At 37.8% G+C, this 26,049-nt stretch overlaps 1 protein-coding gene across 1 annotated transcript in view; it reads left to right on the forward strand.

The window, feature by feature from the left end:
- The window catches only part of NRG3 (neuregulin 3), a gene marked incomplete at its 5' end in the record, with an annotated part of 270,577 nt that overhangs the window by 134,155 nt on the left and 110,373 nt on the right, over positions 1-26,049 (forward strand). Inside the window, one exon of the mRNA XM_026080437.1 lies at positions 13,168-13,241. Coding sequence (XP_025936222.1) covers positions 13,168-13,241 — 74 coding nt within the window. The remainder of the gene's footprint in view (positions 1-13,167; positions 13,242-26,049) is intronic.

Below are 26,049 nucleotides of genomic sequence, written 5' to 3' on the forward strand. Positions count from 1 at the left end.
TCGGAAAGGTCCTGCTAAGCATTTGCCCTGCTCTCCTGAAATTAGTGTGGCATTTGCAGGTCTCAGAATGGGAGTTGGCACTGGCGCTCAGGACTCAGTTTATGCGACAGACTGTAAGATTCCTTGTTTCAGCACCGATCTCTCAAGGGCCAATGCGCATAAGCCAAATTGCAACATCCAAACTCAGATTTTACCTGCTCTTCTGGCCTCAGATGTTTCCTTGAATTTAGGGCTTTAGTAAGTTGCATGTTCTGTTTCATAGCGCAGAATAATTTCAACACATGCACACATTAAATATATATAAATATATATTTATTCTAGTTAAACCAATGCTGTATATAACCCACCATTTCTATAACCTGAAAGGCATGGCTTGTGTTTTTGTCCGTGGGTAGTAATCTTAGGTAGGGTTAAGATTCAGTTGTCCTGAAATGGTTCTGATTTTGTGTTGTTTTGGTTACCCACAATCAGAATAAGTAAAGAAGAAATATTTCATCCTGACATTATTGCCCATAATCCTTTTGCTCAAAAGAATGAAAATTCAAGAAAAACTGGTGAGGAATTCTTTGGCAAACTATTTTTATCATAAGGTTGCATTTATAAAAAGAGAAATAATTTGGAAAAAGAAATATTTGGATTTGACAGATTTCCCAATTCAAAAAAAGTTTCCCTTAAAACTTTCTCTGAAATGTCAAAGTACTTTTTTTTCATTCTGGAAAAGCTACAGTTAGTATAAGGTATCAAAATCTAAACATTTGCATGAAAAAATTTGAAATTCTTAAAATGAAAAATGTTGATCAAGACAATTCAAATTTTATCTTTTGATTCAAAAAGTTTTTCAAGATGTTAATAGTTTATTTTGTTTGGGGTAGTGTTTTTTAATGATCAAAACTTCTATCGTGAAAAAAATGTGTTGCCTGTCCAATGCTGTCTATCTGAACCAGAGTCATAAAATTATGTAAGTACTGCTTACATGGAATTAGGTTTATGAAATTTTGTTGAGTAAAAGTTATCACTTGTCATGCTCATAACATTTGATTTTACTAGAACCCAGCTGTGAAAAGTTGAGCTGATACTAACCATGATTTTCTAGTCAGTGTAAGCAAGGATAAGAGTACTGGGACCATGATTTAAACAGATCTAGCATAAGGTGAGCATGACCTTGTCCTTGTCAACATGGACTGCAGATTCTTAATTATTTTTTGAATAATCCAAAACTGGTTCCAAAACCAGTTTTATTATGAAAACTAGGAGTTAAGGTATTTTTCTTCACCCTGCTCTGAAGAAGTTCTCAGTTTTTTGTTTTTGTTTTTTTAATTCTAGATTTAATTTCAGAATGATGTGTTGCATTTTTGCTCCTTTTATCTTTCTTGCCCATTGAAATATTTCAAGAGTTAAATGTCTGTCAATACTTTTGTGGTGTTTGTATTTGTAGCCATGATTTTTGCAGTGGAGTAGCGTGGTTCTATCCTATTTGAATTTTTCTCTGTAACACAGTAGACTACCACGCTGTATTATCGAGCTAAGAATGGAAAGAGAAATACTTCATTTCTGTTGGCTGCTGAACAAGCTGGATGATCCTGGGATGTCTGTTTTCTAATCATTGCAATGCGCTCTGCTGACTCCTGAATGCAGTCTTACTGAAAGAGCATCCTCCAGCAGAAAGGAAGCAAAGGACTTGAAAACTAGAAATTTCATTGTTAAAATGTATGCTGGAAAATGTAGTATAGAGGAGAGGAGAAGAAATCATATCTTGAAACCATGGAGTTCATCCTCGTTCAGCCATAACTAAAAGCTATTTATTTGTGTAGATTTAAAACTATGTAACAGGATTTGATGCAGGTAATAGATGTGGAAGCAGCCGTGGACCAGTTCCCACTGGGTGAAGGCTCACACGATTAAGGGCCCATTCAGCACTGACATTAAGCATCTGCCTGTTTTTAAAGATTTAAATAATTACACAGATTTCCACTGGATATTTCGTTATTAAAATGTATGATGGAAAATATAGTATAGAGGAGAGGAGAAGAAATCATATCTTGAAATCATGGAATTCATCCTAGCAGCAACATAAGTAGATCTTAGTGCCTTCTGTGTACGTGACTATATAACACTTAGCAACATTTGAAACATCACTTCATTCTAGCTACCTTTGGATGACTCGTAACTGTACCCTCTTCAAATTCTCAAACATTTGCTACAATAAAAATTAATGCAGGGTTTGGTTTTTTTTCAATCTTGAATCTGATTACTGAAACAAAACTACACAGTAATTTGCTAAGTTGTCACTTCAGATTAAGTGTTCTGCATATTATAAGAGTTCTGTCCAGATTACCTCTTCCGAAAATGAAGGGAAAAGTTTTTTGGTTTTTTTTTTTTTTGAGGATTTGATTGTCCTTACTGGTTAAAGATAATTCTCATCCATGTGACTAGCTTAAAGCGTATGTATTAGTTTGAAATGTTGACCTCTGCATGTGGGTATGCTATAAGTAAATTTGATACCAACTAACTAATTACATTATAAGTGTATCTCAGGATACAAAATCTAACCTGAGTTTTAAATAAATGCTATGGTCTAGAACCGCAGGTTATCCATTGTCTATCCGTACTGGTTAAGTATCTGAAATATTTTTTTATGGGAACACCTTCAAATTGAAAACCTCTTCCATTGTGGGAGAAAAAAGCATTAGCTGAGGTGCTGCCGTAGGTGTGGATTGCTGGGATGGCTTTACCAACACTTCTTCCTCATTAATTTTTTTTCCTGCCTTTCCTGAGAGACAGAGAAGGAAAACCATCCAGATCAGGAGACAAATGGTAATTCTGTGGTTTCTACATAACCTTGGACAGGACGTTTAGGTCAAATCCACATAATTCCTTTCTGAGTCCCTAAAGCCTCATTTAGTTCCGTGGTTCCTACAGAGGATTTAGAGAACCCAGATTTCACTAAAGTGTCCCCATTTAGCTTCTCAAAGGCTAAACAACCCTGGAAGAATGGAGTCAGCAAATTGGTGGGGAGCTGTATCATCTAAATCTAGGCAATGACACGGGTTTTGGTGGATATGACCTTTAATCTATGACATCTGCAAGAACAGCATAACAGCGCTTCCTTACTTCAGAGAGGTGCGCTGACAGTCTACACACTGGGGGGGAGGAAAAAAAAAGGTAAGGTATAGCAGTGATAAGTGCGATGAGTAAAAAGGAGAAGCCTGATTCAGTTCCTCTATTGATGTTAGAAGGTTTCAGCTAGCCTGGTTCCAGGGTAAATGATATAGAAAAAACTTTCCTCTCCCTTCACTAGCTGCCTTTTCAATATAATCTCCTTCCTTTGGGTTTATTTGCTCTAGTTACTTCTAACGATTGCAAGATTTTAAAAGAAAATAGACAGAAGGGTGACTTTTTTTTTTTTAAGCTGATTGTGTCCATTCTGTAAAAACTGTATTATTTCTTTACACAATAGTCAACCTTATTTCTTTTAGAAAAGAAAGAGAAAGCCAGATGCATTCCTTATGTCAGTCACAAAATATATTGCAAAGTCTTCAAAAATAAAAAATGCCCAAACTGTGATATGAAACCTTTCTTATCCATTAAGTTGCACTTCTGTGGTGGAGATTATTCTGGGTTCTAGAAAAACATTCTCAAGAATGCAATTTATGTTACTGCATATGAAAATTATGGTGTCTTAACAGGGAAGTGAGTTTGCTGCTGCTGTGTGTGTGTGTAAAAGAAAAGGGCATCTTCAATGCATACCGAAAATGGAAAACCCATTTAGTAGCAAATCTTCAGTTGTGTGGCCTTCAGAAAGGATCCATTAAATGAAAGACATTTTCTTTGATACTATTACTGTGTAAACCACCTTTCCTCTTACTGGTAGAATCTTTAAAACAAAAATTTTTCATACATCTAAATTATTACCCAGACTGACAGCACTGAACATTGAGTAGAGACCAAATGCAAAAATAAGTGAGCATCCTTCTCCCATTTTACCTGCTACCCCAGTATGTTTTTACAGTCCCTAGTAGAAAAAGGCAAGCCTAGTAATATCTTAAAATAGTGTGATTCAGTTCATGCATTTGGGGTTAGAAATGAAAGATTAGTTGGGCTAAAATTTTAGAAATTGGCTTTAATTTCTGGTCTGCATTTTTTAATTAATAGATAATTATCTCCATTTTAACATCTACCGTACTGTAGATTAAAATGAGAGCATTAGGGTGTCTTCCCCCCCGCCCCCCCCCCGACAGACTTGCATTTGTTTCGTTAGCCTAACTAAAAGGTCATCGAAATCAGTGAGCTGCTTTCTATTGACTTAAATGCGAAGCTTCAGAGAAACTTCAGTGTTGTTGGGTATCTGGTAACAATGTCTCTGTCCTTAAAAGTATTGGACAGTTTATGAATATACTTAGACTTATTCTCAAAGGCGTTTTCATATTAAATGGTTATTAATGACTTATAAAATTATGATTTTTTTCAAGTGCTTTTTTTAGTTAAAAATTTGATTGTATTCCCAACTTAACCAAGTATAGCAGGATCTTAAGTAAATGGTTTCTTATTGTAGACTAATGGCAGTGTTAGAAACTGGCATTTGTATTTGCTACAAGATACATTTTTGCAAAATCGGTATGATCTTGCTAAATGCAACAGGCATGTTAATAAAACTTGACTTAGATTTTTTTTAAATCTGGTTTTACTTGTGCTGATCATGTTCAGCTGATGGCTGGAATCTTCCACATTTTTCAATAGTCCTCATTTTAATTTTCTCTCCTCCCTCTCCTTCCATGTGGATCCCTCTATGGGAATTAAGTCTAATGTCATGAACGTGGACGAATATGCCCCAAGCACACATCTATGTGAGCACTTTGTTTATAGGTGAACCATCAAGAATCTCAGGACAAGATGGTGAATAGTTTACAGAAAATACATTAAGATTTACATCCAGTCTAGGATTAAATTGCATAAAGAAACATAGTTTAATTCAGCAACATAAAAAGCAACTACTCTGTAATCATGGGTAACTGTTTTTTTTTTATTTCCTAAATGCAGTGGTATTATTGTTTTTTTCTTTGTGAGAAAATTATACAAACAAATCCACTTTTTTATTTTTTTTTTACTTTTCTTTAGTGTTGACATTACACTTAAAATGAAACCTCAATATTTAATAACATAAAATGTACAATAAGTTAATGATGCGTTTGCAATGCAGTTTTCAAAAAAAAATTAATACAGAAAAATAGGAAATAAATCAAGTTTGTATTTAGAAGCAGCCACATCTCCTAAACTGTCCTGGAAGGAAGGAAAGAGAAAGCGAAGGGGAAGGGGAAGGAGAAGCTCTTCCCAGAACCATTTCAATTTACTTATATTCAATCCTGTTGTTTTCTCCCCAAACAGCATGTTTATTAACAGTCAAGTTTAATAATTCTTCTGTATGTAATTCCAGTCATTAATTTACTTTCCAAAACCTGTCATATATCTATTTTAGTCATAGCAATGAAACAGGGAAAGACCAAAAAACTTTTCCTTGGTCTGTGGAAGTCTCTTAAAGTTGAAACGAAGCAGATAGCGGTGGGTGTTCATGCTGGAAAAGGAGCAATAACATTTTTGGAAGATACTGGAAGGGAGAGCAGGCATCAGGGGCTTAAAACCATATCACTTTTATGATGTGCTCTTTTATTAGTGAGGCTCTTTTATTTCAAACTTACATGGACAACTTACCCAAGCTTTACATTAGCTGCTTTTCAAACAAAGCAATAGCAAGTAATTCTTTACGTGTCCTTCGTTGCAGAGCTGATCTGTGTTTTGTGCCACAGTGTGACCGTTTGTTCCCTGGTGTCTAAATAAAGCAGTCTGCCAAGGTTGTCTTGGGCTGCTCTGTTGCTGCGATACCTTTCAGTGACAGGGACTAGTGAAACAGTCTCTGCGTCTGCGCGGCAGAGAGTGAGAAAGGCTGTAAAAAAGGGTGAGTCCTGGGTTAAGGGTCCTGGCCTTCCCATCTGAAGGCATTCCTGTTTCTGTCCGAGAAATTGTTTCCTTACCTTGTCCTCTGGTTTTTTTCTTTCTCATGGCCTGCATCCACTTTGGTTTAATTTAGTTGAATTTATATTTTAAAGTGAATCGAGTTCAATTTTAGTTAGTAGATTTTCATTCGTGCCTGATGTAGACCTTTGGGGCTGGAAGTTCGTATAAGGAATACCTAAGAGTCTGACATGCACAAAGATGCACATTTTTAACCTGTGTACGGGTTGAGGGACAATTCTACTGCTCATCCATCATGAGGCAATGGCGAACAGGGTTGAAAGTGAGGTAACTTTGACAGGCTATTTGTGCCACTAATTAGAAATGCCAGAAGAAGATAATCTAAAAAAATGAGAGGCCTTTTTTGTTACCTATATTGTGAATGGCTCATTGAAGTAATTCATGAGATCGAGTCCTATGAATCATAGACAACATCTCTCTGAGATCTGCTGCCTTGGAAGAACTCTATTACTTATGTTAGTAGAGTAATACATTCAGAGTTTTAAAGTAGATTATCCACCTATCTAAAAATACTTTTTAATAACTGTTCTGTTTACACTTGTTTGCACAAAAAGTATCATTTTAGTTTCTTGGTGGTAAAAGCCTTTGGCTATTTGTGTTTAAGGATGGATCTTGTAACCAAGGGTGCTCAAAAACCCACGTGTGTGTTCTGCTTTCATTACTGACACTGTCTGTAAATACTGGGTAACTAGATGGTTTGGCTGTTTAATTACTTTGCTATGGTGATACAAAGTAGCAGCAGATGCTGGATTTTTGTGGTCACACGTGACCATATACCATTGTGTTAAGGGTTTTAATGAAATTACCACAACTGAGACCCGAAGCCTTTATTAGAGAGTGAATCCATGTGGAAGATCCCACTGCTGCATTTTAAAAACTGCTTACAAAATAGCTATGATTTGTCTTCCTTGGATGAGGAAGACAAGATAGAGCCTGCTAGAAAGAAGCCTATTTTAAAAGTGATTCTAGATAATATGTAGGACTGTGGTGAGGTAGATGTGTTATACCTCTAATAGCAACCACTGAAGAAAAACTCCGCACTTTTGTAATGTAGCTTTCAAGTCTAGTGTTTCATTTTAGGAAGGGATTGAGCTTTATTCGATTATATATATTGCAATATTAAATAGATCAATACAGGCCAGTTTCCTCTGTTGCTATGGTATGCTCTTGTAACTGGTTTTGTATTAGGGGCTGTCATCCTTCCTCCTACTTCTGCTCGTGTTGCCTTCTTCCATGCGCACTTGCTGAGAGCAGACTGCTTGCTGTCTGAGCTCCTGCAGTCCAACACCCACGTTCATTCTCTCAGTTAAGAAAAACAGCGCCTTTTCCTTCAACAGTTTGCTTGTAAGTTGTTACACAAACCTTCTATGAAACAAAATTTTAAAATTCTTATAATCTTGAAAAAGTCTTTCCATTGTGAAATTACAGAAAGAGATTTGCGAAGAGAGAAGCATCATCTCTATCAGCACTGCTCAATATATAGCTTGTCATCTGACCCCTGCAATTTCTGGAAAGTCTGCAATAACAATTATTTGATTTGGATTTAAAATGTTACTTTTGTTTCGTATCTCCTTATGAACACCGTTGGGTGTAAACACCACCCGATGACAGTATGAGCTGCTTCAAAAGGTTGACACATGATTATTTCACTCACTTAGGCATGACTAGAGCTGTGTTGGAAAGACTTTTTTTTCCCCCATCCTGTTGAAGCTTTCCTTTTTGTCATTTTTTTCCTGATCTATTTTGTAATGAAATGGAATATCTCTAAATTTTTTCAAGAAAAATGCAAGAATAGTCCCTCCTAGAACAGACCATCGTCAACTGATCATGACATTTCTGGAATATAGAAGACCCAGGTTCAAATCTTTGATTCTTCATTTTCACATCACAAAACTGATTCTGAATCTCTGACTTTTCTGGTGAGTGCCTGACCATGGAACTATGGATTTGATGAAATGTTCATTTATAGGCCACCCGAATATTTCTGTACCTTGATCTGTGATTCCTCTTTCTGAGAATAAATAAAAGATGCAGTATGTACTGTTACCTAGTATCTAAACATTAGGTTTCAGTGCAACAGCTGTTAATAATGTCATGAGAAAATAGTTTGATGTAGGTAATCTAGTGAAATTGTGAGACGGATCATTCTAATTGATAGAATTTTTTAGATGAAATTATTTTGGTGAAAATCTGAATGCAAAAGACAATTCCACTGACAATTTTACAAGTAGAAGGAAATGTGTGCTGGTCTGGAGACACTGCAAAGTACTTGACTTTCATTTTTCATAGGTACAATTAATTAGTTCTGAATCAGATTACTCCAATTTATGAGGCTAAAATCAGATTATAGATTTATATAGGTTCATCTGTTGGGCACTGTACTGTTGATTGATTTCTGTTGACAGTCACAAATCACTTCTGGCTCAGGATGTATTTACTTTGCTCATCTATAGTATTGAATGCTTTGTCTTCTGGAGTAGTCTGTCACTGAAGTTCCCTAAATGCCATTTTCAAAATTCCTATTTCAGAGTATCTTACGTATCTTATGGTTGCTAAATTCTGGACTTCATGCAGAGAATCTCTTTTCTGCATGCTTCTTCACATAGGCAAAGGTAATGTGATCACCAGACCTTCGGAAAGAAAAGGAATTATTCCCATTTCAAATCGATGCGCCCTATTATGGCGGTGAGGGGACTCACTCCCTTACAATCTTTCATACTCTGTATGGACTGCTGGTGCTCTTCTCTCCAGCTTTCTAGGCTCTGCTATCCCTTGAGAACTAAAACGGTGTAGTGAAATAGGGATGTGGAGCTCTGTGCGGAGGTATTTGGGGAAAACGTAAACTACTGGGATGGAAATGGTTTCTTAGTCTTAACCCTGTATGTCCTTCCCAAACTCTTCTAAGTGGATTCTTTGTAATTTCTTCCCTTTTTCCTGCTGCCTTTAGATACATTTTGTTCTCTGTCTTCCCCTAACATACAATTCCCCTTCACCACACCTTGTATTCACTTTACTTTCTTCTAGTGTGTCCCATTTTAAATCCGGGGATGTGCAGTACTGCACTATTCCTACAAACTGTGATGCAATCATCTAAATTAAATTTCCCTTAACCAGTCAGCGTAGGGGGAAGGCCTTCCTTCCACTCCTCAAGATTTGAATACAGAAAAAACAATTACTTACCGCCCAGAATGAGAAATGTGTTTCTTCAGAAATGTTTTCACACAAAGGATGTTGTGGCTGACTCTGTAAAGTAATTCACAGTATAGTTTGCCTTCAGTGACCTCGAAGACATAATCTTGGAGAAAGTACATTACCAACTGAAAGATGTGACATCTTACCACATGTTAAAATGATCCTGGGTTGAATTTAGCAGATGTTGTATAGGGATGTATTGTTTGCAAGATTTTCAGTAGTTGCAGATTAGCTTCACCTGTGATTCTCTTTTCCTGCTATTTGATCAGAAGAACTTAAATCATTCCATTCATACTGTTTTGTTGGTATTTTTGGTATAGAGTCTAGACAGATGCAATTATTTTGGTGAAAACCTGAATGCAAAAGAGAGAATTCCATTTTCTATTTACTGTGCAATGAAGGTGCAGGTTCAGTTAATGCTATTTATAGAGCCTTTCCCCACTGCACTTAAGTATGTGCCCAAGTCTATCCATATAGCGCAAACACTTCAGAACATACATAAGTGATTCCTTGTATGGGAACGTAGCTTAGAGCGTGTGCAAAGGTGTCTCCTATTGGAATGACACATAGAGATCAGAGCTTTCAGTCACTATGAACAGTATCTTATCCTAGTTTCATTTTCTTTTTATTTTTTAAAGACATATTTAATAAACCCTTGCTGAAACATTTGACTGTATCAAAATATTTCTCAAGATTTCCCTGACTGCTCAAAGCTTTTTTAATATATCCATAAATATAAATGTGTTCATTCCCACTGCATATGGCAATATTTAGCGACCTCATTTGGACTTTTCTGAACCTCTGAATGTGACACAACTGTGATGTTTAAATAGGACCTCACTTTTTTTTTTCTTAGAGGTGTGATGCCAATTAAGAGCATGTATGCCTAGCAGATACGGTGAGCACAGCTATCACATCTGTTGATTTAGGAGAGAGAGCAGATGCTTCAGCAAAGATTATAGGATGCCACAACATGCAACTTTTATCATACTTTATAATTGTCAGATGTATATTCCACGTGACTTTCACTTCACAAGGCTTGACTAGAAAAGTTTAAACTTTGGTGTGGTATTGATAGAACAGTTAATGCTATTACTTGGGGTCTGATGGATTTCAAAAATCATTTGATAAGGAAAATAAGAGACTCACTTTTTATTTCTGTTGAAACATGTGATATCATTTAAAACACAAGCTGTGTATGCCCATGTCCATTGTTACTTTAGTGTAAGATTAGGTTATTATATGAAAAGATTTTATTTGTTCTTTGAGACATCAACCATTTGAGTCTTTGAGAGTCTGTGCTAAGTTTTGAAAGTAGCAAAAATACATTCCTCTTGTGGTGTGTTCATCCAAGTGTACAGGTAAGTGAAAATGTTACTTTAGGCTCATCCAAGTCAATCAACCAGGTGATTACTGCATGCAGTTTCACACTGATGGAGACAAGCAGCAGCATGCAGCAGTATATGTACGTGATACAGTCAGGATAAAAATAATAGTTTGATATGATAGCCAATACATTTGTAAAAGTATGAACCCGTCCCCATCATTATGTTCAGATTGCGCAGCGTAGCTGTGACAGTGTGGAGTTCAGTCGGGTCCCGGGGATGCCACGTTTTACAAGGAAGGCGTTGTAAGTCTGAAGGACTCTGTGTTGTGTTCTCTATACAGTCAAGAAATCAACGGCATGAAAATGCATCTAACTCAGTGTCCTGTACTTGGGTGATACTTTATCAGTTACAGGAGACTCGCATCAGATTGTTTTCAAGGCCACCAACTTTATAGGCATCTGCTGTATTTGCAGCTTGTAAAATGTAACCCTTCTAAACAACATTAAGTTGAAGATGAAAATATCCTCAGAGCTTTTTGTGATTTGTGCCAGATACGAAAAATACTTTCCTATACTAAAAGACTGATGTTTGGCTTGGCCCCTGACACAGCTGTCAGGATTGGAAGAGACGCCCCCAGGATGGTTGCCTGCTGTAGCAGCTAAGAGTAGCAAAATTCTTCTCCCTCAGTTCTGGCACGAGCGGTTAAATGCCTGGACCATCAAACAGCTGCAATAAATGGTGCAGGCTCTCTTGCTCAGCCATGAAGTGGGATGGTCAAAGGCTTTGGAGCAGAATGACGTGGGAAGGAAAGAGGCAGGACGTGCGGTGCGGCCATGCCCAGGCGGCCCTCGGAGGCGACGGGCTCAGGCCAAGGAGGGTCCCGCTAGCTCTGCTCCAGCAGGGCCGGCCCAAGCGCTGCTCTCCCGGGAGTCACCGCTCAGGGGCTCCCCCTGCTCACGCGGAGCAGCCCCGCTAGGCTCTGTGAACAGCAACTGTGCGACGCTCAGACCCTCAGCTCAGACCCACAGGGTTTTAAGTCTGTGATAGGGTAACAGTAGGTGAGGCAGGTACAAATGTCTCTCAAAAAGTTAATAGAAAATGCTGACACAAAGACAAGAATATCCCCACCTGAGTGGGTGGTTGTTAAGCTTTGAAACGAAGCGTAGCAAATCTCCCCAAGACTGTGGGGAAGAGTTTCTGTTTGAGGCGAGGCAACTTTTTCTTGTTCCATAATGGGAGGCAAAAAAATGCATGCAGCAGTGTCTGAGTAGACGAAGACTTCTGATCTTCGTTTCTGTGACCAGGGGACAACGTTTTGTTGAATATTATGTGTTATAAAAACACGTTTAGGACAGTTTTTCCTTGACTGAAAAGTTGTAACCATTGCCATAGGATCTTTCCCATCAGTCATTTTATAAATAGACAAATACTACTGAGAAGCTGATCTCCAAAGTAGCACTTGGTATCCTTCAGGAAGAAAGACGTAAAGAGAGGTTCTGAAATAACGCCTGTGTTTTCTTCTTACTGTAGATTTGTACTACATTTTAGATCTGATGGGACTATTGATAACTTGCTTTCTAATCCCAGAATCTAAGCTGGTGAGATGCACCTTTCACTGAAGCATTCATTTATTGACCCAAAACCATTTTAAAAGACAACTTTTAGAGGAAGGCTTAGCAGAAACATTGCGAAGGAGCCAGATTACTTCTGCTCCTGACATTATTCCGTAAGTCAAGGTGCAGTTATCAATGTTAGTGAAGGTGCCAGCACTGATATGAGCATATGGTTTGTATGATGTGCAAGAGCTTTGGGACATGCAGAGTCCTTGTTGCTATCGTTTATAATTAGTGTCCGTCACTTTTCTCTGAAAAACTGCTTTAGCAAACAAATAAGGCCTGATTCTGACACACTTAGTTGAATGGAAGAGTACTGTTTTGAGAACAATCCAAATGCAGTAAGTGGGATTTCATCAAAGTTTCAGGATAAATAATAGTATTAGAAGCTTAGTCAAAAACAAATTGAAGTTTATTAAGGCAGAGGGCTTTCTGGTTTATGTGCTTGAAAATCTAACTCCGCAGGTATCTAAGATAGTTCACTTACAAGCAATGGCTAACATTGCCCACACGTGCCTAAACATGTTACCTTTTAAGCAAGTAGAAACTAGTCTTAAAGTTAGTGGCTAGATAAGTGTTCTCTGCTTATTTGAACAGCCAAAGAGGAACAAGCTGCGAGTTCAATGGCTTGTGCAGTACAGAAACTTAATAAAGCTRTGTGTTATCTAATGAGTTTATTTTGTGACAAATATGTCTATTTTATAGAAGATTTTTCTTTGACTGTTTAACTGAATTGATCATTTAAAAAAAGGTTATGCATAAATGATGTTTCTTTTGATAATTACTAAAATAATCAAAAAGGGTTGAGGGGAATTTCTTGAAATAGGAATGATGTTATGTAGTCCCATTTTATTTCAGTAATAATCTTGCTTCCATAATAGTTCAAATAATTGGAAATTTCCAAGGTCCTTGCAGCATTGCGGGGAGAATTTCAGTTGATTTGCTCTCTTGAAATTAACCTTTTACTATCGCATGCGTATGTTTGTCATTTATCCCCTTTTTCTCAGGTGCAAAGAGGGCTACCAAGGAGTCCGCTGTGACCAATTTTTGCCGAAAACCGACTCAATCTTGTCAGATCCAAGTATGTCAAATGTTTTCTTCTATTTTTATCCCATGCTGGAGCCTGTTCTTGCCATGAGAGATGACCCTTTGCCTATTGTCAGAAACTCTATTATGGACCACTGCAGTAGCTTGTAAAAAATGGTATTTCTCTTGTTGATCCAGCTGTTTTTGCCAAGATAAAAGCACATACTCTGGTCTCCATTTTTATAAAATGCCATCTATTGCAGTAAAGCATGCCATCATAGGGCTTGATTTTTCTATAATTTGGAGCAATACTATGCCTGCTTAAAGCCCAGATTTTCATATTTCTCTTCTTTTGACTCAAGTACAAATAAAATCACATGATCTAAAAGAAAGACAACTTATACACTGCAAAATGGTTCCTTAAAAGAAAACAAATTCATATTGACTGGAACTGTAGAGACGATAAATCGCTATGGAAATATGTGATGTCTTTTTTTCTTTTTTCCTTTTTTTTATTCCTTCAGTTTATACAAAAGCCAAATTTCTGACCTTTTACAAGTGAAGTTGCTCCATATTTGTGGAGTAAAGATTTACTTTCAGTTAGTGGAGAGAAAGTAACTCTCTCTTATCCCACTCAGTATATGCCAGAATACCATCAGCGTATGTGTTCTGCTTCTCCACTGTCCCACTTTTTAAATTCTCTTGACTAATAAAAATATGTCAAAACTGTTAGCCAAAATGAATTTCTTGGAACAAAACCCATTTATTAATTAACACCAACTTGTTCATCTTAAATTTTTAGATGAAGTGACATACAACAAAGGGTCATGTCCACTCTCTTATTTATGTTCTTACACCTGGAAACTGTAATGCATTCTAGTCTTCTGGTTTTGGATGCTTTCTAAAAATTGATTTTGTTTTTTTGTTTGTGCTTTTTAAAGGATAATGCTTGTTCTCCTAGTCTTTTTTGTGCTTTCTGTCTATTTTCTTGTGCTCCCCTGTGAAATACTATTTTAAGAAACTGCTGCCGGGCACCTGTTGTTCTGTAGTACTGTATGCTGTATAGCTCCTATTAAAAGTTGCTTTGTATTTAGTTTATCTTTTCTTTTTGCTTGACCTTTGACTGTAAACTGTAGAGGCTATGATGAAAATGGGCAGTTTCTACCTCTGCCAAGTTGTGTGTGCATGTGTAAACATAGACGTTGTGTATGTGTGGAGGAGAAATGTACTTTGCATCCTAAAACCAGAGGAGAGGAAAATCAATTAGCCACATTTAGGACGGGGTAGTACCTGATTTGGTTCTACTGGGGGGGGTGTAGCTTTACTCTCTCAAGAGTAGAGGTGCAATATTTCACTGAAATTCATCTAGATTCAATACAAAACCCAGAAAGGAAAGACTCCTGTATTAAGCAGTTGTTCAGCCCCCTGATCCTCTTCAGTAATCTGAATTTCTGCTGCAATTTCCTTTTACACTTTCTGATCATACAGTTAAGTTAATTTTATTTAATATGGGTTGCATTCAGAAACACATTATTTAGAGTATGTAAGTAGCAGGAGATCTTTGCCTGATGTTTTGAGATGGATCCGCTAGACACAGGTACAGGCCCAAGAAGCTTCCCTTCTGAAATAAATAAAGAAGGTTAACATAAGTATTTTCCCAGTCAGTTTTGAAAACTAACTTGTATATAGTCCTTATCTGCATCCCAAAGAGGAAAAACGACTGTTACGCTTATGTGTGTAAACATACTGTGATATACGTCTTTGTGTGTGCATACATATGCTCTTGTTCTAAGCCTGACTAGTGTGAAAAGTAGATATTACTAACTTTCTGTTGCAGGGGACACTGAACCATTACCGTTTTGCTCAGGAATTAAATCATTGATCTATTTTTTTCTCTTAGAAAAAATGAACACCCCATTAATTTTTAGAAATCAATAGCAGTAATATTTGCTATTTGCATAACCTGAAGGATTTAGAAGGTATTTGACACTGGAGTCCAGTGCGACATCATCATCTCTATAGGTCCTGGTGCTGCTTCGCAAAGATACAGTTTTGTGGTTGCATTGCTGTGTGTTTGGATTAGGAGGAGAACTGCTGAAGGATGCCAAAAGATGAATCTGGAGGTGGCTTCAGAAATTAGACATTTTTTCAAACAGGAGATTCAGTTTCCAGAATAAGTTGAACACTCAAGTGGATGCTGTTGTGTCTGGACTGCGCATGGCCAACAGTGACTGGCATTAGTTAAGGCTGACAAACAAGTCCAGCTCGCTTAAGCGTTGTTGGATTGCTTAGGGTTGGACATAAGGCTGTTGCTAGTAAATGTGTTCAGAACAGCTAACCAGCCTTTACAGTGTTCTGCAGTAGACCTGCTTGGCCCAACCAGTCTTGAAAGGTAAGTTGTATTTGGGCTGCAGATAATCCATTTGAGCAGTTTTTATATTAAGGCAAAGTTTAACGTTTTAAACTTTGGCTATTCTGTGTGGATATTCTAAAGCAGTAAACAAAACAGTTGAGGATGTCGTGTAACCAGTATTCTACTGAACTGTGTTGAATTCAGCCTTCAACTTTTTTATTCGTAGCGTTGAAAGTTACTTTCCTTGGGGTGCCTTCCAAGGATTCGCTATGCGAAAAGTGTAATTTGAGTTTTATAACGTGCAGTATTAATTTTAAATTTGACATATTATCAAGACAAAACAAGAAATTTGTGGTAGAGTCAAAACAAGATGCTACCATTTTTAATTAAATGTTTAATTAGTAAGTCATAAGTAAATCCCAGTGTGCTTCAAAACAGTATCAAAATACTTTCAGTATCTGCATAATAGGAAAGGAAGGACATTTTTTCTTCTTTTGTTTATATTTTAGTTGACATTGATACCTAAGCGTTCATGTTCCTACTGCATAAAACGTAAAGGTAAGATTCTGACATTGTTTCATACTAAACAGCCCTCTACATTTAAGTTTTCCCATTTGACCTCAAAAGCTTAAGTGAAAAGGGATCCCAAAAGGGCTCTTTGGAGTAGGACCCTACCAAATATGGAGAACAGTATCCAAACATTTTCAAAATAAATGCATCATTTTCTGAAAACAGAAAGATAGGATAGAAAGTGTATAGGTCATTAAGGCAGGCTTCTGCTATTGCCTACAATTCCTTCTGTGAGCTGATCATGTTTCATTTTTACCTACTTAAGATCAGTGTGAGCTAGCCACTAGAAATGGATTTTGCAACCTTCCTGCTCTGAGGATTTCAACACTTTTAAGATTTCAGCCTAAACGTATTCACAGCCAAAGTACTATAATCTGCAATATCTAGTTAAACTGGAACTTTTTTTTGAAAAAGACACCTAAACTTGATCTGACATTTTTGAGTGTTAGAGAATTTGTCAGTTATGTTCTGTGTTAAAATGTGTACCTTCTTCCTACACTGATACTTCTTTTTACATCAGTTTCCACCAATAAACCGATGTTATGATTTGGGTCTGTTAGACTGCCTTTTTCAAATGTCAGAACTCTTGTTCCTATAGAGTTACTTGATTGTATAATTCTTAACGTGTGCCAACATGGCACAAGTCATGTTTGGTTTTGAGTCCCATCAAAGCAAACCTGCAATGTCGTGCCTGGAATTTGCAGTTACTCATTCTTAGATTAAGTCTTTATGTAGCAAAGGATCTGAGACTCTCTCTTGGAAGACTGGGACTGTAAATGATTAAAATAACTACAGCAAGTTTCAGAATGAGAGAGTATTTTGCCAGGAACGTTTAGCCTCGTTTAGAAAGCCTCAACACTTAGAATTGCAGCAAGAACAAGGTGTTGGTATAGGGCTGCGCCATTGAGGAATGGAAGTGTGAATGTGTCCTTGTTCAGAACATAACAAAAAGTTAAAGCCCAGGAGAGAGTGACTGAAATCACAAATTTGCTACTAATGCAGTGGGCAAAGAAAATCACGCTCAAAATCACTTTCACATTCAATAACATAACTGTTTCCTAGGATCTTAAAATGCATAGGAAACAACTTGAATTAATATATTTATGTTTCTGTAGGCCAGCTAATAGCGACTTCTGCAGACTGTGCATTAGAGGTGTTATTTAGTGATTTTCTATCAGCACTGCAAAATAGATTTTAAAAAATTACAAGAATATTGGTCATTTTCATGTTTCTAACGGACAGCAGGAAAAACACTGTAAACTAGTGTAAAAGCAGTTTCCAGACTTCCTTAAAATTTAATTGCTTTTGTTACTTTAGGGTACTATGCTAGGGCTTTAGAGTACAATAACTAGGGCTTTTATCTTATCTTCATCAAATTTCCAATCCTCAAAAAAATAATTAGGATAGATTTTTTTTGTTTTCTTTCTTTATTTTTTCCCCAAATGCTTTCTAGACAAATTGAAGGGGTTTACAATTGCTTTCCATTTTATATTTCAGATTTGAATGATTTCAGCCTTTACAAAGCTTATATCTTTGTTTATTTAGTTTTAGCTAAAATAACATTAAAATAAGAAGTCACAGAGGTTTATTTGGAACAATAGAAAACTTCAGCCTGAATTTGACCAAAATTCTTTTAGTAGTTTTAGAGGAACATCATTCTTTATCTTTTCTTCTCTTTATCTCTTCTCCTGGAGAGAATATATTGGGACCTGGTTGCTCAACATGATTTTTAAAACTTTTCAAAAGCTTTTCAAATTTTTTCATTTAAGGAAGCAGTAGATAAATTTAAAGTATGTCTGCCTTTGCCATCCATAGGTGGACTGGTGCAATTCAGCTTGTGAAGACTGAATGTCAGTAGATATATATGGCGAGAAGATGGACACAGACACAATATCTTTGAGAGCAAAAAAAAAATACCCACCTAATTTTGTTTCCCCATATTTCTTTAAAAACTGCCAATCTGTGGAAGGATAATAATGGAATTTAAAGTTTTCTTAATTTGACCTCAGTACAAATCCTAAGTAAGAGAGAAAATGGAGATATCAAACAATGCAAATCAGCAAAAAGTTTTAATCGGTGTATCTTCCTTTAAACCGCAGATGATAGAAACCAAGAAGGAAAATACAGCCATGCATGGGAGTTTGAAGTCTCCCTTTCCAAATTACTATTTATTTGTGCAGTTTGGGATTTGCATCTAGGCAAAGAATTTCTGGGTCTTCGTGTAGTGATTTTTGTACGTGTATTTTAAGGAAATTCACCATATGATGGCAGAAACACCAGACTACAGCTTGTTATGCAAGAGTCGCAGCAGATGGCCGGGAATAGAGGTTACAGGCTTATATAAGGGCCGCAGTTGCGAAGCCCTTACGCAGGCTGGCGAGCCGCTGCTTCCACGCGCGAGCGGCTCCCTTGCTTTCAGTGCGCGAATGAGAGGCGGTTCAACACATTTGGTGAACAAGAACCTTCTGAAGTGATGAGTCTCTGTAACATTAATTTCTCCTGTGTGCCATTCTTACAAACATTTTATGATTTCCTAAATCTGCTTTTGGCCATCCCATGGCTGAAAAACTATGAATAGGAATATAGCTTGAAGTATATGTTCTCTGAGATTCTGGAGGCATCTAATTTATCCTGTTGGTCTGAGTAACTAACTTTTCTGACTTGTGTACTTTTCATACATATGATATTTTACCATTGGTGTCAATCTCCCACTGTCTTGAAAACAGCTTTCTCTGGTTTTGCCTGGATGGACAAGATGCAGTTATGCATTTGACTTGTCAGATCGCATTTACAGGCCTTGTAAGAGGAAAATTCAGCATTGCAGCAACCGCCGTTCTTGAGGCTCAGGGAGAAAAGTATTTGCAAAGATAGGTCATTGGAAGATGTCGTGTAGGAATATTGCAGGAAACATGTTACCAGTGATTTAACTGAAAAGCATCAACCTCATTCGTTTCATCAAATTCTGCCTTTATAGGTTAGCCACTCGGTTGTCCAAATAGCATTGCCATTTCACTTTATCTCAGTGATTTAGTTACACTTTTGATATTAAATGCCTCAGGATTTGTTGAGAAGGTATAGATTTCGTAAAGGTGTCATAGCCTGTTGCAGGAGCCAGTAAGAATACATGGAGGAAAGGGATGGATTTCTCTTACTTGCAGCTAATATCATACCTTTGAATATACCTGTCTGTATTCAATCTAAGTTTGAAGTGAGTGTTTTGGCTTCTCCTATGAATGGTTCTGTGTTCAAATGATTCTAATAAAAATGCAGCACTGAGTGTTCAGACAAATCATGAAGTTGGGGAGTGTCTGAGATTCTGGTATGCTCTGTCCTGTAAAGTCAGTTCTACTGGTGTGAATAATAAATTGCAGGAAGACAAATCTGCACCAATTCTTGCAAGGACAAAGCTCAAGATCAGTCTGACACATACTAATAGTCTTGAGAGTAAAAACAGTAATTAAGGGGCCCGTACGTGAGAACTAAAGCTTTCTCAGAGTTTTCTGTTGAGTGCTGTGAACTACTTCCCAAATCAAAACTAAAACTTTTTAAGAGCCTCTGTACTCTTAACTGAACTTCAGTCTTTGCATTAAGTACATGCTCTCCTATAAGGATGCTTATTAAGGCGGTAATTATTGTTAGACTTTTTACTTCACATGGGGCTTCTTTCAGATGTTCATTCAGCTCTTCTGCACAACCTCAGCTCGTTAAGGAAAACATGGAGTAAGTGTATCATGCAATATTAATATAGTAAGTGCTCTGTGTTGCTGTGAATACCTGCTGCTTTGGAGTTAGTGTGTGTATACGTGTAGCTTTCCACATAATGGAAACATTAGAAGTCAGCATTACTATATAGTTAGACTACCACGTTGAGGCTGTTATTTTCTTCTAAGAAAAAAGGTAGTTCTGAAGCACCATTTTCAGACTTCATCTTCTCAAGCCTTCCTTAGCAATCCTATGTGGCAACAGAGGCCAGAGAACAGCCATCCTCGTTACAGTTGTGCAGATCAGTGTTGTCCAAGGAGCAAACCAAAGAACAGTTTGTAACAGGCAGTTTTTATTGGGATTGTTTATATTGGAAGGACTTGATTCCCTTCAAAACTTTTCCTACAACTCTGTGCTTATGGAGCTGCTGACTCTTTGCTTTAGCTGTAACTACTAGCTCTCTGTAGAGAAGTCCCAGGTTAAGAAGGGGACTGGGAAATAGGGTTCCTCTTGTTATTTCCATATACAGCCTGAGTAACAGCTTTAACAAACCACCCCGGAATGGTCTTAAAAGGAAAACAGTACTGAACCACCGAACCGTTGAATGTAATGGCCAAACTCTGCCTGTCGTGGTCCTTCCAATTTTTTCCAGTAGTTCTGCCCTGTGATCTTGTTTCCCTCTTCCTCTCTTCCGTTACCCTTTTGGCACCTCAACTGGATTATCATCATCAAAATGAAAAGATACGAGTATACTGCATGTTCTGCTGTTTAAGATACCAGTTCACTCTTTCTTGGCCTTCTTGCCTCACTTTCCTACTCTCTACTTTCTCCTTTTTTTCTCTTGCCTCATATTCTGACACACCTGCTTTATTTCATCCCCTGACTGAGGGGCTTTTTTTCTTCATCATCTGAATTACATTTCTATTAATGACTCTTCAGCCTCCTCTAATCTCCCCTCCCACTCTACATTTGCCACGTGCTTTTGCAGCGATTTCTTCCCATGTTGCCTCCTGTCTGTGGCCTGCCCTCCCTCCCTGAAACCAGGATGCAGCTCCTTGCTCTGCTTGACCTGTTTCCCATCTTCCAGGTGAATGCCTAGATCACAAATTGCTTGTTGTATGCAGTCTGTTCTGTCTCATTTATGCTTCCCTTTCTTCTTTCTTATATATCACTTGTACTTTTGCTATGTAATAGAATATAAAAAATAATAATTTTCAGTTTAACTCACTGTCCAAAATGTTCTTTGCATGTTTACATTGAACAGATGTCCATATTCCATTTTGTTTCCTAAGGAGGTTGGCTCCAATTATCTCTAAAGATGTAGAAAGAGGGTAATACCTGATGCTTATCAGGAGAAAATATGCACTGTGTGGGCTGTTTGTGAAAGGCAGTGTCTAAATTTAATCTGTAATTTGTTTTTATGAAACTGACTTTTACTGGAGAAAGGTTGCATTTTCAAAACTGAAGCTTTTCATGTGCCTCAACAGTACTTTTATTGGGAAAGGTTTCCAAGTCCAGAAAAAACATTCTGATCTGATACAGAAAAAGAGACTCCAAATTAGCAGAGATTGGAGTATTTATCTGTAACAGATGAAACAGGTTTGAGTCCTTGTTCTGCTTGACCTGATTTTCCTGTCTTCCAGATGGATGCCTAGATCACACCACAGAAAAGCGAATAGGTCATCATCTTTCTTTTTTTTTCCAAAAGGTTTTGATTTCGTATCAATGGGAGAAAAAGATTAAGTTTTTGATACTATAAAACCAGCTCTACTGATGAACTGGTAGACCTGAAATCTGTGGTATATTAAAACATAGGTGGTTTTAGCCTGCCCTACCCTGGAGTTGGGCACAAGACAATTTTGTCTTAATGCTCATCTATATTAAAGAAGCTGATAGAGTTTAGAAAATGTATGACATTGACTTAGGTCTTGATCCTGCAAAAACTATACTCATGCTTATTGTTTTTCAGTAGAACTACTCACATGAATAAGACTGGAAACATTTGAAGTCTCAGACTGAATTAAGTTAATCTATACTTTACCTCACAAAATAGCAATTTGTTTGACAGTGAAATGATCTGCCAAATTTTAACTCTCTTGATTTAAGGAGTCCTCTTGAAAGACTTTTGCTAGGAAGTTGAACAATTCCAGTGTAGGAATCTGGCTCCTGCAGGTAGAGGAGCTCTATCTAGAAGACTTCATCTTCAGCTGATGGGCAGTTTGCCACAGTGACAGAAAGACAGAGTTTACTTTTTGAAGGAGCTTATTGGTCTGTGGAGATTGACATATGTAGCTACAAAACTTATATTACATATAAAAATATGTAAAAATTAAAGTAATCTTGTTACTGTAAAGACTTTAGCTATTCTGATCCTTTTAGTTGTCTTTGAAAGCTTCAGTCTGCTTGCAACATTAATTTGCTGGCCTTAATAGTTTAACTGCTGAATTTTAAGCAGCCACTTTGGTTAGGTTTTGTTCAGTGTTCCGTAACAATTTATAAAACCTAAAGATGCTTTTTATCTCTTTCTTTACACCTTTGGAGGAAAGGTGACTTGTTTCAGAACAAAGTTGTGAAATTCGATTAAGCCATAGATGCAAATGTTTGGACATTCTCAAATTAAAAAGCTACTTACCAATGCAGTACTACTATTCTCAGATAATTATTTTTCATTTTCTGGACATAGGTAGGATGATGACTAAAGAAGTCAGATAAATTGTTTCAATGTTGTATGATATAAATAAGTGTCTTAGTCCACAAGAAAATAGGAATATTTGGCTGATTATGCAGTTAAGATAAAGGCAGTATAAATTCATAGTTTTTAAGGCCAGAATAGACCATTAGAATAATCTACTCTAATTCTGGCATAATACAGCTCAACGACCCTGACCAATTCTGTAATAATGCCATAAATTTTGTTGGAACAGCTTAAAAAATGGGCAGGGGGATAAACTGATTTTTAATTTAGTTTGTCTGTTAATCAAGTTACTGCAAGTTAGGGTGTAGATTTGCACTGCGATTAGTTATTCCACGATAACTGTCTGCTTGTGTGATAAAAGCCAGCTGCATTGAGGCAAGTCCACGCATTTATAATGTGCAGTCGGTAACTTGTGTGGTTTGGGATGTTCTTACAGCTTGTTCATGGGATGAATTAACTGAAGCTACTCTCGGAGTTGGGCACTGCTTAGAGCGAAGGTGGCTGGCTGGTGAGGTGATTTCAGCCCCTGTGGTTCTTTATAGCGTTGTAGCAGTTCTGTGAACAAATCTTCTACTGTCCGTGCACATGCTGCTGTCACAAGCTGGACATAATCTATCTGCTTTGACAGATTAGTACAGATTAGTACAGTCTTGTTTTTCTGAAGCAGAATAGATTTAAACTTATCAACCAAAAGCATTCAGGAGAACAGCAGTTACTTTAAAAGGAAGAATGGGGATCCCTGAACACAAAAGGACAAAGAGGCTTATTTATGAAAATAAAAACCTGTTATTTAATATGTGTCAAACAGGTAAAGTCATTCCTGTTGTCAGAGAACTGTCAAAAAAGGGTAAAGAATAATATAAGATAGAGAATATTTCTGCCCATTGGTAATATATTTTACAGTCCTCTGTAGCAGTGCCAAACCAACTTGTTCATGCGGCCAAACCCACGTGCTGGAGCTCCATGACACGGACTGTGTCAGCTGTTCTGAGATGCCCCATTATATCCTGCTTCCTCGGCTTGTTCTCTAGTCAAACTAAACAATGCTCTAGTCAAACTAAACAGTGACAGTTTATTAAATAGTTTATTAAAGAAAATCTGTTAAATAGATAACAACAACAAGTATGTCAGGCAGGAAGCTGGTAAATGGAAAAAGGCAAATATTATCTGAGAGACCAGCATATTTTTAACTTGGCAAATGTTTGTGCTGAAGGAAAGTAAGGGTAGTTGGTGGGTTAGACCTAGCGTCAATCTCTCCTTTTTTTTTTTTTTGAAAGCACTGTTGAATTTGCAGTCATTCAAATTCCAAATCGGATGCCTGTTGAGCTGAGCAGAGCAGGGCTTTTTTACAGTATTATAGTACTGTAAGCAAGAGCCAATGCTACTACAAGGGTTCTAAGGTCAAAAGATACGAAGTGGGGCTGAGGTAAGGTAATGATAAGGATTCTGACACTTTCATAAGTGCCAATAATGATAATCATTGTTGCTAAACATACAGATGCTTCTGTTTTGGGAATTTCTGGTGCTTGGGGGGATCCTGAATACTCATTTCATTTGAATCACATTTTATGAGTTCCTGCTCCCTCCAGATTTTCTTTTCGTCAACTCTGCACCAGTCAGGAACCTTGTACCATAAGATGCTGTGAAAGCAGCATAGCCTATATATGGGTTTTCCCACTTTCTCACAGATGTCTGAATTAGGAAACTCATCTACTTTAGGCTGTCTCCTTAGGCTCCCTATATAGTTAACAGGGGAGATGTACTTTCCTGTTCTACCAGAGGCTAATTAGAATCTGGCAATTTAGGCAAAAGCCTAATTTAGATGTCAAGCGACATCTAGAGGATATTAGCTCTCCTGACTAATTAGGAAGCTCAGATATAACGATCTGAAGAGCACTCAGAGTCGTAGCTGCTCTCTCCTTGGCCGCTTCTTGCTCGAGGGAAGCTTAGCGCTCTGCTAGAGCAGATGCCCCCGTGGCGCCGGGAGCAGTCGCACTGACCCGGGTAGGTGGCGAGCACCACGGATGGGGACCCTCCTCACCTGAGCTCCCTGGCCTGGCAGCRTCACTAAGCTGACGTCAGCATTCAGCACATACAGAGCTGGAAACATCTAGGGTTTTTTGGTTTTTTTTTAAACTGATAACAAAGGTACCAGAAAAGGAAACTAAGAAAGAGGAGGGGAAAATAAAGAAATGAAAGATCTTGGRGTAGCTGGAACCAGATCTTTCTTAGATTTTATTTTAGGATACTTTAGGTAAATCTGGACTGTGAAGGGAATAATGCAGTATCAGCAACCCACTTCYTGGGTCAGTAGCCATTCAGTATACTTAGAGGACTAAGAATTTCCCTCCTCCCCATTCCCCATTAAGTTATGAAATGTAAGGCTTTTTCAAAAAATTGGCAGGGTCCTAATAGTTATTGACTCATTCTTGTGTGGCACATAATATTCTGATCTTTCCACRCTGCACTGCTCTGAAGATGGCACAGTTTGGATGAGATTTAAAAAAAAAAATCCATTGAGTGTCATTTTAAATGTGTTTTTGAAAAGTCCTGTGCAATCCTTTGTTGTACAAGTTGAGAGACTTGCTGGGACGAATTTCCAAACGAGCCTTTGCTTGCCCGGGATAAGACCTGGAAGGTCTGCTGTATATTTGAACTCCCCAGCTGAGCTTGTCTTGAAAGGCAGAATTACTTAAGCCTAAAATGTGAATGAGAATTACTAAAATAAGAATGAGAATTAGTTAAGCCTTAACATGAGAATTACTTAAGCTTAGCAGTGATCAACAGATATAAAAAAAGGATTGATCTCATCAGCCAGTCCTCTAAAATTAGATTGAAATCTGCTGTGATCATACATATTTATGCCAGAAGCAGACACCTGCATTTTGGCATTCCTGTGAAACACTGTCCCAATCTGGTCAAGTTTCTGAAGTCTTCTGAAAAATGTCTGTTGTTTTCAGTGCGAACTTCTCCCAATGACCAGTTATCAGTGCGGAGAGGGAAGCTGCCGTTGCCTCCGTGCAATGGGTGGCAGGGCGTAGGCAGGCAGTGTCTGTTACATCCCAGTGGTTTACGTGAAAATAAAACATTTGGACACGTTTGGGAACGGTTCTAGTGTCATATTGTATCTGGCTTCTCCGCGGTAGCAAGGCTGTTCATGCCCAGAGTGCTGCGCGCTTGCGAACAGGAGACGTGAGGAAAGCTGCCTTTTGGGTGCCCCTTCAGATGGGCAGTTTCATTGCACATATGGCCACTGCCGGATACTCGCATTCAGTGGTCGAGCAGGGGTGGTGTGCAGGCAAGTTGTACTTGCCTTTCTGGTTTTACCCTCATGGAAAATTTGGGGACGACCTCTTGCTTCTTCCTTTTCTGAACTCAGCTCAGAGAGGAGCACAGTTGGGCAGAAGTGTGCGGGGTTGCTTTTAAACATGTTATTACTCCCAAGAAGAAGTTAGGATCTTCCTTACAAATCTTCTCTCAAAAGGAGTGGGGAGGTTTGTAAGATACCTTAAAAAAAAAAAAAAAAAAAAGAAGTGGGCGTCT

Source organism: Apteryx rowi, unplaced genomic scaffold (assembly GCF_003343035.1).
Source record: "Apteryx rowi isolate R43461 unplaced genomic scaffold, aptRow1 scaffold_52, whole genome shotgun sequence".
NCBI classification, from domain to species: Eukaryota; Metazoa; Chordata; class Aves; order Apterygiformes; family Apterygidae; genus Apteryx; species Apteryx rowi.